The sequence below is a fragment of the Notothenia rossii genome, assembly GCF_949606895.1.
Source record: "Notothenia rossii genome assembly, chromosome: 6".
Lineage (NCBI taxonomy): Eukaryota > Metazoa > Chordata > Actinopteri > Perciformes > Nototheniidae > Notothenia > Notothenia rossii.
Window position 1 is genome coordinate 46,893,173 of NC_136909.1, and position 16,918 is coordinate 46,910,090.

The window sequence follows — 16,918 nt, forward strand, 5'->3', positions numbered from 1 at the left end:
CTTGCACGCGGTTTGATTGGCTGCGCTTGCAATGGCGGGATTTGCATAAACGGGATTTGATTGGCTGATGCCGATAGATGCTCGTGATGCTTGCAAAGCCATGCCATGCTCCCCACAATGCAGTTCGGCGAGATAAAAAATCTTCTACGTCACCCCATTCAAGTGAATGGGCGAAGCGTTGAAAGCATTTTTCGATGCCTGTAGTGTAGACGGGCCGTGAGTCCTCCGCTCGCATCTCCTGTGGGCGGCACCAAGTCTCGAGGGGAGGAGTTGAGGAGGGGAAATTTGAGTATTGAGAAACCTCTTTGGTTTTAACTCCAACTGCTCTTCCAAAGCTGTCTGTGGCAAACAAACTCCTGACGGTCATGCTCGGTAGTCTCCACTAGGGGGTGGGGGTTTGGATGGAGTGGGACAGCAGCTTCTCTGCTCTGACCTCTCAGAGGATTAATCTAGTCTGCCACAGCAACACACTCTCACTCCATAATCGTCCAGGAGCGACGTTTGTTCAGGGTCCCGTGGCGTGCAGTTGTGACGCTCCTAGGCTCCTTCAGCTTCATAAAGGGACGCAAATAGCTTTCAACTGATTGCAACGTATTCTCCATCTGCGGCGGGATTTGACGCTCATGGAAGCACGGCATTCGTTTGTGTCGGCTGCCCTTAAAGGCAATGTGAGCGTCCATTCCCATTGGATAATGGTGAATTGTACACCCGGAAGTAAGTATTCCCCTTACTGTCGATTGATTTTACAGTGATATCTGCACTAATCATCGACTAAAAAACACCAGATTATCCTTGTTAATTACACAACATTGATTGGTTTAAATTGCGTGCAATGCTTTTGTATTTTTCCCCTTCGATTCGGAGAAACAAATATTTTTTCGGAGTAAAGGATGGCAGAAGACACTACACTACCCAGAATCCCCAGCTATTGTTTAGGACTACACATGGCCAAACTTCGTTTTATTCTCGGTGGAAAATGCCTATTTTCAAATTAGTTTGGCCATTAAAATGCGTTTTGATGTCATTTGATTCGAGAAATAAGATTTGATATTTCAGATTATGTGTGCAGTGGATGTACATGATCTTTAGTTTGCTAGTTATTACGAAGATTACTTCAGGAAATTGCATCCATAGAACGTTTTCATTGTTACCAAGGTGGTTGCTAGGGACGCTGCTATCGATATTATTTCTGTTATGTTGTGTAACTGTTTAATGGTTTTATCTTTATTGCTACCCCCTTCCCCGTCAATGTATAGTGTTGGTCCACAGCGCAAACGTATTAGTTATTTTCCCCTGTGCAATTCCAGTCTCACATCTAACATCACATCGTCATTAACAAATAGACCGAAAACATTAAAAAAATCTAAAATAATACTTTATTCCGAGTGTGCTTGCTTTTCTCCTTGAAAGTCATCACATAACGGCATTGTAATACACGGTTCGGCTGCATTAAATATTACATATCTGCCGTAGTTCTCTATTTATAGAGCCCTGATGAGAAGACTTCTAGACAAACATGAGGAACTGCCGCCAACACTGAAAACGTGACGTGGATCATAAATATATCAGCAATTAAACAACATCTTACATTTCTTTTCACACAATACGTCTCTTTGCAGGATCATTTCATTTCAAACCTTTATTTAGACAGATTGGTCCCTTGAGATCATCGATCTCATTTACAAGGGAGACCTGCATCATTTAGTTCCACATGAAACATAAAAACAACATACAAACAAACAACAGAGGATATCATATTTACATATTCAACATTTACAAATACCCTGAGTGTCAGAAAGCATTTCATTTAGACGTGCCTTAAGTACATTCAGAGAAATAAAAATGCTCAATTTCAATTTTGCCTGTAGACTGTTCCAAGCAAGTGGAGCTGCGCACATAAAAGCTGTCTTACCTAAGACAGTCCTTACTCTTGGCAAATCTAACAAGACTATATCCTGCGATCGCAGACAATAGCTGCTTGCAACTTTCTGCTTTATCAATGAACAGATATAATACGGGAGTTTGCCCAACATAGCTTTATAGATAAAAGTGTACCAGTGACTGAGCCTCCGTACAGTAAGTGATGGTAAACCTGCCTTGGTATACAGTGTACAGTGATGAGTAAGTGCTTTACAATTTGTGACAAATCTCAGAGCACTATGATACGCAGCATCTAGTTTGCTCAGGTAGTTGGCAGGTGCATTCATATACATCAGATCACCATAGTCCAGCACAGGTAAAAAGGTCACAGTGACTAGCCTTTTCCTGGCCTCAAGCGAGAAACAGGATTTATTCCTGAAAAAGAAACCTAGCCTAACCCTCAGTTTTTTAAGCAGGTTATTGACATGAAGTTTAAAAGAGAGACAGTCATCAAGCCATCAACACTAATTCGGGTGACTTTTATATTTGATCCAATTGGTAGATAGGCTGTATTTACACCATAAAGGTGCACAGCTGATAGAAAGGGACACCTGGTGGTTAAAGCATGTTATTGAATTTCATTATTTTTATTATTAGATATTAATAGGATCCCTATAAAGTATATTCATTACTCGTTATTCTATTCTAATAGTTAATTAAAGACTGTATATAATGATTATTTTACACATCCCTTTCAAGATTTCAAGATTTTCTAAGGTTTATTGACATCATATTCACAAACGGTGTAGTTATGCAATGAATGAAAAACTTGGGTCGCAGGTTCCTCAATAGTGCATTCCAAGACATCTATCAATATTTGCGTGTTTTAGGCTTATCAATTAATGTAATGCAATGTAATGTTATCAATTAACAAGAGGAGGGGTCACAAACATAAGACCATCTGTTAAATAAAGCTCTTCTGACCTGAGCTGGCATGTGGGTATATATATTAATGCTGCCCATTATGGGCACAAGCAATTTTCACCCATTTATTAATTATATGTTTTAAATTTGAGTGTTTCCTATCCCCTAAACCTCCAGGGATGTACACAGTATACTGGCAACTTCTTATTTTGGGAAATAAGAAAACGTCTTTTAAAACTACAACTCCCAGTAGAGACGTGCCATAGATAGAGAACATGTTGCGAAACACAATATCGATAGCAGCGTCCCTAGCAACAAGTAACAAGTAGTTAATAATAATAAAAGACATTAAGAAAAAGGCATTTTAAACAGTCATTAAAAAGCAACACAATCTACCTGCATTGCATTACTCTAAACGTGTAATAACGTGCTTTAACCAGTAGGTGGTTTGGGTTAAAAAGCTGTCAAGTTTACAGTGTTAACAAAATAAAATATACTGCTGTTTCTGGTTTAGTTTACGACGGATATATTTTGTTATTGTTTTGATATTTGTAACACAAAAGCGATGGAAAAAACCCACAGCAACACAGAAAAGATGGTCTTAACATGACCCAGCGGTCTAGTAGTTAATAAAAAACAATAATATCAAAACAAAATATTGCTACTAACTTTATTGTGAAATTCAAACTGAACGGTAAAAGAATAGTTTCCGGTCTATTCTGAGCCCGATCTCTGTAGATAAATAAAAATAAAGAACTACGATAGATGTGTAATATATTTAATGCAGCCGAACCATTTATTACAATGCATTCATGTGATGACTTTCAAAGAGTAAAGCAAGCACTGCTGAATAAAGTATGATTTTATCTTTTACGAAACGTTTTTTTTCATATGGAATGCAGTTGGAGGTCAACCAATCACAGATCTTGAGAACTAATCACGAGGTTTGTCAAACAGAGCACATGGTGTAGTCCTAAACGATAGCTGGGGATTCTGGGTAGTGTAGTGTCTTCTGCCATCCTTTACTCCGAAAAAATATTTGTTTCTCCGAATCGAAGGGGAAAAATACAAAAGCATTGCACACAATTTAAACCAATCAATGTTGTGTAATTAACAAGGATAATCTGGTGTTTTTTAGTCGATGAGTAGTGCAGATATCACTGTAAAATCAATCGACAGTAAGGGGAATACTTACTTCCGGGTATACAATTCTCCGTTATCCAATGGGAATGGACGCTCACATTGCCTTTTTAAGGGCAGACGACACAAACGAATGCCGTGCTTCCATGAGTGCCAAATCCCGCCGCAGATGGGAGTACATTGCAATCAGTTGAAAGCTATTTGCGTCCCTTTTATGAAGCTGAAGGAGCCTAGGAGCTTCACAACTGCACGCCACGGGACCCAGACCAAACGTCGCTCGTGGACGATTATGGAGTGAGAGTGTATTGGCCACAGAGTGAAAACAATGATGTATTTGTGGCTGCTGCTTCCTCACGTCCATCTCACAGTGGGGAGGGGGGACTGGTTTATTGATTGATTAGGCGCTTTCACACCAAGTACTTTTCCGTACTTAGTTCATGAGAACTTAGTTCATCAGAACTCAGTTCATCAGAACTCTTTAGTTCTGAGGAACTAAAGAGCAGATCGCGTTCACACCGGAATAAGTCCCTGAGGCAGGATTAGGCAAATTAAGCCGCTGACGTCACTTCTTGTTCTTCGGCTTTGGGTTTACTGGCAGGCCGCAAACAACTTCACAACGTATACTGCCACCGAAGTCCTTCTACTGAAGCCTTCCGAGTAAATCGCCAGAACGCCGACACCTTCTCATCTCCATCGCTCCCATGTTTTATTTTGTGTTGCCATCAGTTATTCCCTCTCCGTTGGTGCGCTGGGCTAATGCTAATAATGCTAATGCGAGGATAATAAGATGGCGGCTTCTTAAAACATTTTCGGAGTTTTATGGGGCGTGGTTTGCAATCAGCCTAGCCAATCAGAAATGGGAACCTTTTTCTCCCATGAAAGTATCTGCTCTCTAGCAGGGACTGAAAAGGGGGTGGAAAAGTTCTCATGAACTAAGTTCTAGTTCCGGATTTTTTTGGTGGGAACGGATATTTTCGGAACTATCGGAACTATACTGGCAAAATTACTGCGGTGTGAACGCGCCTCTAGAGTGAAAAGCTGACATCACAAAAACAACAACTGTAATGTGACATAGCCTTTCCAGTCTGTCCTCTCTGCATTAGCATCTGTGAGAGAGGCTGTGGGAGAAGTTTGGCTTCTTAAAACCGTGGCATTTTTTAAAAGTTGATTTCTTCTCTTGGCAGAGCTTCTTGTGCTCAGCCATTGTGACTCATTCAGTCACGGTGTCGTAAAGAGTCAGACACAGTTAGTTTGCCCGTTCGATTGTATCAAGAAGCACAAATGTAAAATATCCATGGCTTAACATTATTATGAAATGACTGCTATGTACAGAAAAACAACGGTTACAGTTGGTCAGTCCCAGAAAAGTAGCCCCCCCCCCCTCTGTGGGGAGGACTAATCAAGTGGTTGTTCTTTGTTTTATTCTCTTTTGGATTTATTTAATCCAGTGAACAAGACTTTAATAACCTCATGGAAATAGTTTTTTCTTGTCTCTATTCCTACTTCTCAGTGAAAAAGAGACAGAATATCCTTTGAATGGGTTTTTTCACTGTAACAGGGGGACGCAGTGGGGGGGGTCAGAGGTTCACACCACCAGTTTGAACTCACTAAGGCCCCGGCCCCACGAGGAAGCATACAGTTAAACGCATAGGATTAACGCAAACGCAATCGCAAAAAAGCTTCCGTCCACACGCAATATTCCCCGGATAGTGTCTGTCCACACGAGACAGCTCCGTTTAGCTCCAACCGCTGGAGAAGCTGCAGTACATATCTAGGAGCCTGTACGTGGCGCTGTAACTTCCTCCACAAAAGCAGCGAAGAAGCATGGTTGTCATGGTTGCCCTTCTGGTTTATTCTCTGCGGTGGGGGCCGAGGGAACCGGGCAGAGTTTTTCGCCAGTCAACGTGTATTAAAGTTTAAATCTTCCGGACAAAATTATAAAAGTGCCGGTCAAAGGTCTTCTTTGTTATTTATTGAGCTTTAAAACAAATGAATAACGATTGAATCTATATAATAAAATACATGGAGCCTCTCTTTTTCCTCCCTCTCTTCGGACAGCGTCAGTGTCTGTCTCATGCAGCAGCTGATCCAGTAATGAGTGACCCGGACGACAGTAAAAATAAACATATTTATAACTAGTTTAGGTAGTTTGAGAGGTAATTAAAATAGCTAATGGCTGACTTGAAGTGTGTGTTTTGCTCCGTTCACCGCTGCATCACAGCGGGAGGAGCTGCAGGTGAGCAGAGCTGCGTGTCTCCGTCCTGTCAGATTAGACTTCACTCGCGTTTGTCCATATCGAGAGAAAGATAAATTATCTGAATTCAGTGTGCAGTTTACTTTGACGCGGGGGTGAGCAGCAGAGGTGGGGAGAGGCGGGTCTATTGCGTCATCATGATCAGAAAATCATCGTATAGGGCGCACACACGGAGCCGTTGGACCCCCCAGAGCGTTGCTTATGCCGGTCTATCCACCTTGGGACCCGTTATCGTTTCCGCAGTTGTTTACTGTCATATGTGGTCGTCCTCGTTCAACGTTTTCGTCCTCGTGGGGCCGGGGCCTAAGGCTTCAGTGGTCTTATGGCCAATAGCCAGTTTACTGTGGCATCTAAAGTCAGCCACTGAAGTGTCAAAGTGACTCCTGGCTGTGTCTCTGTCATCGTTCCCCCTCACTGTGCGGGGGGCGGGGTGGAGGGGGTGGGGTGGTGATAGATGGTGCTGAGATAAGAGCAGGGCTGGCATGTAGGGGCTGACCTGCTCAGATAACAGGCTGTGTTTCCCTCCGCTGGCCATGCGAAACCCCGCCATCTGGGGCCGAGGACAGACTGAGAGCGGGTATCACCATTGGAGGAATTCCTGGGCACTGCTGATGGCTTCAGGCCCTGGATTCCTGGGGGCAGCTGGGTGTGCCTGTACTTCTGTTGACTGTACGTTAGACGGAGCCTCCACACTTTCTTCCTGCTCCAACAGGTCCAGCCAGATGGCACTTTCCAGTAAGGAATGTGAGTATACGTTTCAGTGTCGGGTGTGGCTACTTATGGACCACAGCGGCGTGTCAAGTGTTGGGCATCATTAGAGATTCTGAGTTCTTTCCAGTCCCTGTTGTTTTAGGTGCATTATCTTTGACTTATTTTCCTTTATACCTGTCAAGAAAAAGGATGAAATACAAGGCTCATGAGCGTTGTCTAAGAACAAGAGTAACGTGACTCTTTATTACAGATAATTACTTGGTGTGGTAATTTAGCAACTTGCAGCCACTATCTTTTATTTAATATATATTCATACTTAATACTCTTCATTTTATTCAACTTAAAAGCATTGCAAAGTAGCAGAATACTTATTCCGTTACTGACCAGAGAAACAAAAGAAGAAATAATTGATGTATAGATACATTGAATATCAGAGCTTAGTTTAGCTCAGACCTAAAGGATACTTGCAGCCACCTGCTAAACTAAAGCCCAGTGAAATTGAGATTTAAAGGTCCCATGTCATGGCCATTTCTACTGATCATAATTCCATTGTTGTGGTCTACTAGAATTGATTTATATTGTTCAATGTTCCAAACTCACATTGGTTTCTCATACAGCATCTCTGTAAAGTATGTGTATTCACTCTCTGTCCTAAACGGCTTGTTGTCAGTTTCTAATTGATGTCTCATCGGTGAGAATAAACCACCTTTCGCTTGCTCTTTCTGATCACTCGGCTTTCTTTTAATGGATCATGTGCCCCTTCACAGAAGACTTATTGTTGTACACAAATGTAACAGGCAGAAAAGGTTTAAATAATAACATCCTCATATTGGGCTTGCTTGGCATGTCTCTATGCAGGCGGAGGACAGAGCGGTGTGTTATTTTGATGAGAGCTGATTGCGTCGGAGGTTTCAGAGGTGAAAGGTTAAAGATGCAGCCTTTCTTTGTCAACACACAATGGGCCACAGCGGAGCAGGCTCCGGCTGTGTTGGCTGCTGCTGGAAGCCTTCCAGGCCTCAGGCTATAATGGTCAATAAACTGTCATGAGGATTAGTAACAGAGACCACACAGTGGGACCTCCATTCTTCTCTAGTGCTGCTCCATTATCAGCCAACACTGCAGCTTGGGTGGAGCATGGACCTAAACAAGGCTTAATCCTGATCCCAGAAATGCCACTTTTAAGAGGTGAAGAGAGAAAACTGGAGCATGTTGTTAAGTAGGACTGACTGACTTGTGCCCTCACACTGTGTCCTAGCAACATTTGAGCTGATCATTCACCAAAAACATGCTATTGTGTTTGAGATGTTATCTTCCATGCAGCCAACATAGAAAGGGCTTGTGGGGGTGGGGTCCTCTGCAGAGTATTGGCACACAACTCCAAACCATCTGAGACCATGGAAGCTGTGTCCACTGTGATGAATTACTTAGGATTATTTCAAGTTTGAGGTCTTTACATGGCTTTTTTTTCCAAGTTGTTTCTTCACTTTCCAAATGAATAGAAGATATAAGAAAACCTTTTTAACATTACAATACAAGGGTCTGTTCAGCAAAAGTACAGAAAGATCAGCCCCCTTTTTACAGAGTTTGCCATAAAGCATTTTATTTTAAAACGATTATCAATATGCAATTCTTCAATCCTTTAGCATTGTCACTGTGAGCATGTTAGGATCCCAACGTCAGCATTTAGTTCTCAATACAGAGAAGCTAGTGTCGCTATTAACCATTATTCTTGCTAAAATGAAATACCATTCACCCCAATTGTTGGCTGGGGCGGGGGCAGAAAGCTCAGAGAGGGATATCTCATGACCTGATCAAATAGGTAATTGTAATTTAGGTAAGCTAACACTAGAAAAAACTGCAACATGCTTTAAAAACAGGTACGAAGTAAATGGGTTTAAACGCGTACAGCATTGGCATGGTCCTAAACTGACAGTTGGTAAACATACTGAAGAAGCTAAGCAGTATTCAAATACATTTGTATATAATTGTTAGCTAGTCAACATTATATTACGGATTAAATAGTTTATCTACAATTCTGCAGTGAAAATAAATAGATTTATGTTTTTGAATGCTAACAGACTCTGGTCCTGGTCTATGGGTGTTTGAGGTTCATACGTCAATATAAGTGTGTGCGTGTCTGTTCAGGAGCCGCTGACTGAGGGACGTGTGTGTTGGAACAGAGCATGTGTGTGTCGCTGTATGCTCCAGGGAGAACATATGCTGGTGTTGACTGTGGGGCAGGGGTGGAGGTTGGTGGGGGGGCAGCTGGCGTGTGTCGGGTCAGGGGTCTCCAGCTGTTGATAGCAGGGTGGTATGCTGCCACAGAGCGGGAGATCTGACGCCCGACAGCCCGCTCTCTGCTCCGTCTGGATGTGAGTGATGGAGCTGCCGGGCGGTGTAAGTGAGCGCTGTCTCCAGATGCCGCGCACAGATGGCCAGGCTGCTGATGGAGGCGAGATGGGGAAAAAAGAGGCTTTCAAATAAAGCTCCAACAGCAAGAGGGTAACCAATATGAAGCCAGCAGATTGTTCTGGGGTTGTGGAGAGACCCTTAGAGAAGTCACATGATATCAGGCTTTGAATTCAAATCTAATTTAGTCCTGCCGATGTGATTCACTCATATTTATGATTTAAGTATTCCATCACAGTTGTAAGATATTACTCAGATTGTGATTAGAATTGTTGAAGGCTAATGTCTTTCCAGAGTCTGATGGTGCTAACGTTTAACCCCTCCTGTCCTGTTCGTTTCTCCCCCCTTTCTTTGGTGTTCCTGTGTGTTAGTTGTTTCACTGTTGGACTTCTTGCTCATAAAATGCATATACAAATTGTATTGAGATTAAAGTTGTTTACTATTTAGAATAGTTTATATTATATAATGTTCTTTGCTACATGTTTGGGCACCTGTGAACAGCATTAGGTGACTTTAGTCATTTCAACTTGAAAATGTTAATGACCGTTTCACGGGTAACTTTTATTTCCCCTTAAAACTAAAAAGTCCAACATGGTTATTAACAAAGATACATTTGAGGCCCAAAGCAAGACTGCACGATTGAAGAAAAAACAAACAATTGTGATTATATTGACTGATATTGAGATATTTCAGAGAATTATCGCTCTTGGAACTTTATTATTAACGTTTAAAAATCTAAAAATGATAATTGTGTGATTTTTTTTTTAATTTTTTTTTCCCAACAAGAAAAGCCTGTAAAATAAAATGTGTAGCCCGGGACTTCTCTGCAGCTCCACAATTCCTCATTCAGATATTTGAACATATTTAGCATTTACTGAATATTTCCCTTACTCTGTTATGGACATTTTGCTATCAGCAAAACGTTGATGTCAAGCCCCCAGGAAGTGCTCTGGACTCTGAGGAACAAATTCGTAGTGTCCAAACGGCAGTACTGCAGCTTCCGTATCAGACTTTTTCCCCATTGACTAACATGGGGAAAGAGATGTCTGTAAATCGGTGGATAATTTTTAGCGGGATCTCGGGGGGCGGAGTTTAAGGGGCGCATGCTCTGTGAGCGCACATACGGGTTCTTCTGCTCTGACAACCAGGCATGCTGGGTAATCTGTGACGTTTCACTCTCTCAAAAGTTGGGCCATTTTTTCTTCCTGCGCCAATGAGAAGCTCTCATAGGAAAGAACGAGACCCGTCCTCCCACGCTGTATCCAGTTATTATCGTGTGGTTCTGTGGATAGTGTGATGGACTTCGAATCAGGGGATAGCAAGTTCGAGTCCCACTGCAGTCAGCATGTTGTTGTGTCCCTGAGACACTTCACCCCAAATTGCTCCTGTGGGAATTTTCCACAGTACTGAATGTATGTAAGTCGCTTTGGATAAAAGCGTCTAACAAGTGACATGTAATTTAATATTATATATCCATGGTTGATGTTTGTGCAGCCCTAATCCAAAGCGCCCCTTCAAGGTAGGGCTGGGCGATATGGTCTCTAAATGATATCGCGATATTTACTGACTATATCGCGATATTATATATATATATATATATATATATATCGCGATATTCTGAAATGTCCTCTAAAACAAATACATTTTTTTTTATTTAACCCCTTGATGTTTACAGTCACGCCAGTATGATGATTCTAGTAGTCCCTGCAACATATGTCTGCATTAAAAAAATCGACTAATAATGAAGAAAATTAACACATTTGTTGCAATAGTAATTTACGCACTAACTACATTACTACTTGTACTACAACATTTGAATCATCAGTTCTTCCTCATTTTCCTCAATTGTTCATATTTAGTTTATTAAAATAATGATATTGTGGTCATTGTTCAAAAATGTCTGCTATTATTATGAGTATTATTATTATTATTATTAGTATAATGCGCTTTCTGTCTTCCTTTCAATATCAGGAGTTAGACATGTAATGGCTATGTATTAGATTAGATTAGAACCTTCATTCTCCTAAACTGCTGGGACATTTCCCTATAGCCAATACCTTTTATATGTTCTACTCTTCACTTACTTGTCAGCATAGGTCGGCATTGATGTACACAGCCGACAGAAGACCTTGTTTATATTGGCATCATATTGAGAGGTGCAGTGACGCGTCCTAAAACCAGGAATTAAGCTGCTGGTTCCCTCGACAAAAAAGCAATGGGATTTCTCCATAGGGTTTTGGAAAATAGCTGGAAATAAATCTAATCGATAGATTATAAAAGGGTTTTAGGACGCGTCACTGCACCACTAGAAAACAACTCCATCGATCAAGCTGGCTGAAACTTTCTCTCCCTCTTCTTCTCATGCTACCTGTCACTCTCTTTTAACTCCTCCGGTGACTTTCTTTTATTTGAAGATAGTTTTTTGCCCGGCGCTCACGGGCAAACGGGAGCCTGCTCGCGCTGGCTCCGCAGCAAACAGCTGTTTGCTTTTCACCCAACAACGACAACCGCCTCACGAAACGCTATTTTGTAGCGTTAATAAACGAAACAATTGAACAACATTGCTTGTCAAAATAACTATACCACAGGACAATTTTATTTTTTTTAAGCAATATTTTTAGTGGCCCGAGCGGGCAAGTGTAAAGTACGTTATGCTGGCCCGGGGTGTCTAAATAGTGCTTCCGAGCCAGCGGGCCATTTATAATGTCGAGCCCTGCTCTCTGTCACTGTGCATGTGTGTAATGTTTGTCTGCAAGTTAGATGGGGCCTGCGTGTGTGCCTGCGTGTGTGACTGTGTCTATGAGGGAGAAAGGAAAGCTCATTTTGGCCGCGGCGGGAAATTGATTTGACAACATAATACTCGATGTTCACGATGTGGTTATTTACGACATCGCATGTAGTGCAATCCACGATGTATCGTGTAAACTCGATATATCGCCCAGCCCTACTTCAAGGTGCCTCAGATGTGGGGGAGAGGGGACATTTGGTTCCACGTTTACTTCCTGTATCTTGAGATATTTGGTCGGAAAGGTGTTTTTATGCTCCTGTTTGCCCTGGTTAATCATGCCATGCATTGTTTGTTCAAATATTCCTGATCCAATCCGACACATAGGCCTACTTGTGTTGTGTAATTGCATATGAATAGAAAGAAACCCCTTTCTTATTTCGCTGCTCATCTCCACGCAATATGTATCTTTAAACTGTCAAATGTTTATTGTGTCTACAGTGTTGACAAGTTGTATCTGACTTTCTCCAGCAGCTAACCTTTGCCCATCCTCCCCCAGGCTTTTACACCGACCATCAACTGGAGTCTGAACGGAACGACAGCATGGGTGGGTTGGAAAGCATTTCTTTATTCTCAGATGGGAACTGTAGGTTTTCAGTGAATGTAAGTGAACTGCTGTAGTCACTGGGTTGCCATGTGGCACTGACTGCCTCCAATATATTACAGTCTGACAATAAAACACTCGTTGAATAGTAGCTCCATCTGGTGGTTAAGTAACGCGCTGTAACTTCATTGAATGATTTATCATATCCTGTTGAATCCACAAGAGGGGAGTATAAACTCAATAATAACTAGAAAATGCATTTCCTGCAGAAAATGCGTGCGAATGCTCTAAACTGTAAACATTTATGGCTGAATTTAGCTGAAAATGCAGAAAAAGCTGAATATGTTATTAGCTGAATGGTAGCTGCTTTTAGCTACAAAAATGCAGAAAAAGCTTAATATTTAAAAGAAAAGGTTTAAAAAAAGGTATAAACAACAACATGTATAGCCTTGATGTCCTGAAATAGCTGAATAATGTAATAGTTGAATGGTTTCTGCAGCTGAAAATAGGCTGAAGGAGTTAAATATCAGATGTAAGTAGTAGTGAAAGAATTTGTATTAAGATGAGAAAAGAAAGTAAAAAGGCTTGAGAAAGCAGCAGAATATTTGAACTGCAAACTTTTCGACTAAAACCATACGTCACCAATAATGTATAAAATATGTGGAAAGTCTGTATGAAGTCTCCATCAGACAGAAAAGGATAGGCTGAGACAGTCTGTTAAAGTCCAGTCTGTCAGTGTTTGTTTCTGTTCCTGAGCACCCAATCATAACACCTGTGTTTGTCTCCAGAGATCAAAGACAACCAACTGCAGCACTGCGTCCCATAAGAATGCATGAGAGAGAGAGAGAGAGAGATCAGGAATCAACAGCATCAGGAAGTTTCAACATGGCAGTGAATGCACTCAAAGAAAAAGCCAGAAGAGCTCTAAATGCAACTAAGAGAACATTTTATAATGTCCAAATTCCAATTAAAATCTGGCTCAAAATCTTTGATAGAGTGATCCAGCCCATTGCGCTGTACGGTAGTGAAGTATGGGGTCCACTCAGTCACCAGAGCTATACCCGCTGGGACAAACATCCAACAGAGTCTTTACATGCAGAATTCTGCAGATACATTTTACGTGTTCAGAGAAAAACACCAACAGATGCATGTAGAGCAGAATTAGGCAGATACCCACTGATCATTAACACTCAAAAGAGAGCACTGACATTCTTTAACCACCTTAGGTCCAGCCCCCGAGACACCCTCCACTCCAAAGCCCTCCAAAGTCAAGAGCTAACCCCCCCTATGTCAGCTGGTGCTGAGGCTAGCTGCCCCCTCTCAAAGCCACTCTGACCAGTCTCTCAACAACACTGCTCTCCAAACACCAATCACAGTCAAATGCATTATAACACAATGTAAAGACAACTATTTGCAACATTGGGAAGAAGAAACTAAAAGCCAAAGTAGATTAGAATGTTACCTGGCTCTAAACAGAGAGTATGAGCTGGCAGAGTATCTCTCTACTGTCAGAGATAGAAAGCAGAGACAGATCCTAACCAAGTACAGGCTCAGTGACCACAAACTGGCAATCGAAACAGGAAGACTCAAAAGATCCTGGCAACCAAAAGAGATCAGGGAACCTGAAAAAGGAAAAAAGGAAACTGAAATATGTATTTTTTTGGGTTTTATGTGGTAAATGTGAAGAGGAGAGCAGTTTGTCTAAAGAACACTTCACTCTGTTCTGAAGAAAGATCCGGATGTTCTTAACATCAAGAGGCATTTTGTTTAATTTTCTTTCTAAATCTTTTTTTATTTTACAACCTAGGAGAGGTTTTCCTACATTTTTCATGAAAAAATATGTCTGAGGAGTGTAGGGTTTGGGAATTATGGCAAGTTTAAAATATTTTTGGGGGAGAATTTTAAGCACTGCTGCACTCTGTTTTGAGATCAAAGCACTCTAGAGTTAACGAGCTGCTCCATCCACTCTAATGTTAAAATCTGAAAAAGGCATCTCTACCAAGCTCCAAACTAAATTCAATATCTCAAAAAGTTTAAAAGATATCAAAAAGAAAAGTCAATTTTGAATAGCTGAATGTCTTGTGATCATTTGAAAGTTGGAATGAAGTGTCTAGCTTAAAGTATGTGGAAGGAGTAAAATTTTGCGCAAAGTGTAGGAAAAGTGGATTTGAAGGCATCTACCATTGACTTCAATGTTAAAAAAAGAGTTTAAAAACCTGAATATTTCAAAAAGTATAAAATATTTTTAAAAAGTTGAAGGTTTCCCATCGATCCCTGAACAGGCTGAATTGTTTAATATTTGAATGGTTTCTGTAGCTGAATATAAGTTGAAGTTATGGAGAGCCAAAGTATTGGCTGAAATAAGTGGAAAGAATAAAGATTTGAAGTACTATAGTGCGAATGCTGTAAACAGCATTCGCAATAATAATAATAAAGCAGCTGACTCTTAGGCAATAACGTGGAAAAAGTGTGTGCGTATGAGTTTAATTTTGAGTTTATTAATGGTTTCCTGCGTTAGGTAGAAAACTGCATGTTTTAGTTTTCTATTTTCCATATGATATCCTCAGTCTGTCTAGATGTGGGTGATGACAACATTACCTCTAAAGAAAAGCTGCATCTTTCATTCCATCAGCAGAAGTGGCTCTCGTCATGGTTATATGCTAAAATGTCAGATGTAAACATTTTAGAAATGTGTGGCTCTTGGCCCGGAGGTAACGGGGAGCAAAGGGCCAGGAGTGAGGCAGTGGTCCAATGTTAAGTTCCAGGTTCAGGCGAAGTTCACTCAGGACTCCGCTGGCTGCCATCTCAGCACCAGGTGGCACCATGGGGGGGTCATAGGTCGGACATAGTTCAGAAAACGCTGACCTCGCCGTGACTCTGCGCTGAGCTGATTGTGTGCAGCTCTGCTCCGGTCTGGGCTTTCTCACTGCTCCCTCTATAAAGTTGTGAGAGGAGAAAGGAGGTGGGGTGGGGTCGCTAAGAAGTGGAAGGAAGCCGAAGAGGAACTATTAAACCTGCACACACAGTGAATGGCCAGCATTGTTGCATGCTGCAGGAGGAGGTGTGGATTTATGAGGCTGAGCCTGATTGGGTTGTAAACTTGACGAGGTGGGCTCGCGGCCCAGCCACTCGCTGCCCTGCTCTCCTGCCAGGAGGACTCGGTGCATGCACTGGGCAAGGTTGATGCAGGGGTCATGGGGGGCTGAGGCATGGCTCCCTGGGCTTGTAAATGCCCTGACAGGGGTGGGAATTCAGAGACCCCCATTCAGTGACCAAAAAACCCAGGTCAGGGGCCAAATAGTTGAGTTGGCAACAGCTGTTTTTAACTCGGGTTCTTTGGATGACTTCTTTTGATTTAATATCTAAAAATGAGAAAGTGCATTTTTCTCTCCTTGACTCTCGAAAATCCATGACCATCTTCATTAACGTGCAGAAGGTCATTCATTGGTTATTGATTAGAGGTTCATATGGTTCTAAACCTATGATGAGAGTGCAGAGTCCTGTGCAGACATGGAGCTTGCTTGGGTGGTAACATTCATTAAAAAGTCTATAAAAGCTGTAGTTGCACACTTATTCCTTTACACAACCCTTTGGAATCAAGAAGTTAAGTTTTTCACTACCTCATACCTGATGTCAATGATTGGTTAGGCTTGTGTGCTTCTTTATAAAAAGTTTAATTCAAGTACCTAGAAGCAAATAAGTCCTATCCTTCATAATAAACCGGTTGGTTCTCTGTATTGGGACACGTTTGGCCTCCATGGCTCCTCCTCCCGTCAGCTCTGAGCTGACCTGACCCCCTCCCCACCATTAAGTCCAACTACACGGATGACCAAAGGGTTATCAGGGGTCTTTAGTGACTGCCGCTGTTCCATGGTGAATCATTAGCAGCTGGGAAAGGACGTTCTCCTCAGACTACCGCTACACAGCTTCCCTACATTTGAAGGAGCTCTTGGGAGATGTATACAGTGGGCATAGACTGAATAGTACATTTTATATATACAACTACATTTTTGTGTTCCATTTTCAGATTGATAATAAATGTAGGACATGTGTCAAGTTAAAAGTTAAATATGATACACCAGGAAATGTATTCATTTGGAAGAAATTATGTCTTTAAAGAACATTTAGTTTCATGAACATGTATCTGTTATGTAACCCCCCCCTGTGTATTAGCTCAGCAGCCGGACTCCTGCAGCACTGCACGTTCCAGGCCACGGGGGGGCAGTAGGTCCATGCAGGACCTCCATGCAGGGGCGCCATAAGGGGGTGAAAAGTTAGGACGATTCTAAGG

At 41.7% G+C, this 16,918-nt stretch overlaps 2 protein-coding genes across 2 annotated transcripts in view; both read left to right on the top strand.

Annotated features, from left to right (window-relative positions):
• Positions 1–16,918, top strand: part of LOC307043614 (uncharacterized protein) — a 307,614-nt gene that overhangs the window by 110,463 nt on the left and 180,233 nt on the right. The window lies entirely within an intron of this gene.
• nr6a1a (nuclear receptor subfamily 6, group A, member 1a) overlaps positions 1–16,918 on the top strand; it is a 113,661-nt gene that overhangs the window by 15,625 nt on the left and 81,118 nt on the right. The window contains exon 2 of the mRNA XM_079690590.1: positions 12,583–12,630. Coding sequence (XP_079546716.1) covers positions 12,583–12,630 — 48 coding nt within the window. The remainder of the gene's footprint in view (positions 1–12,582; positions 12,631–16,918) is intronic.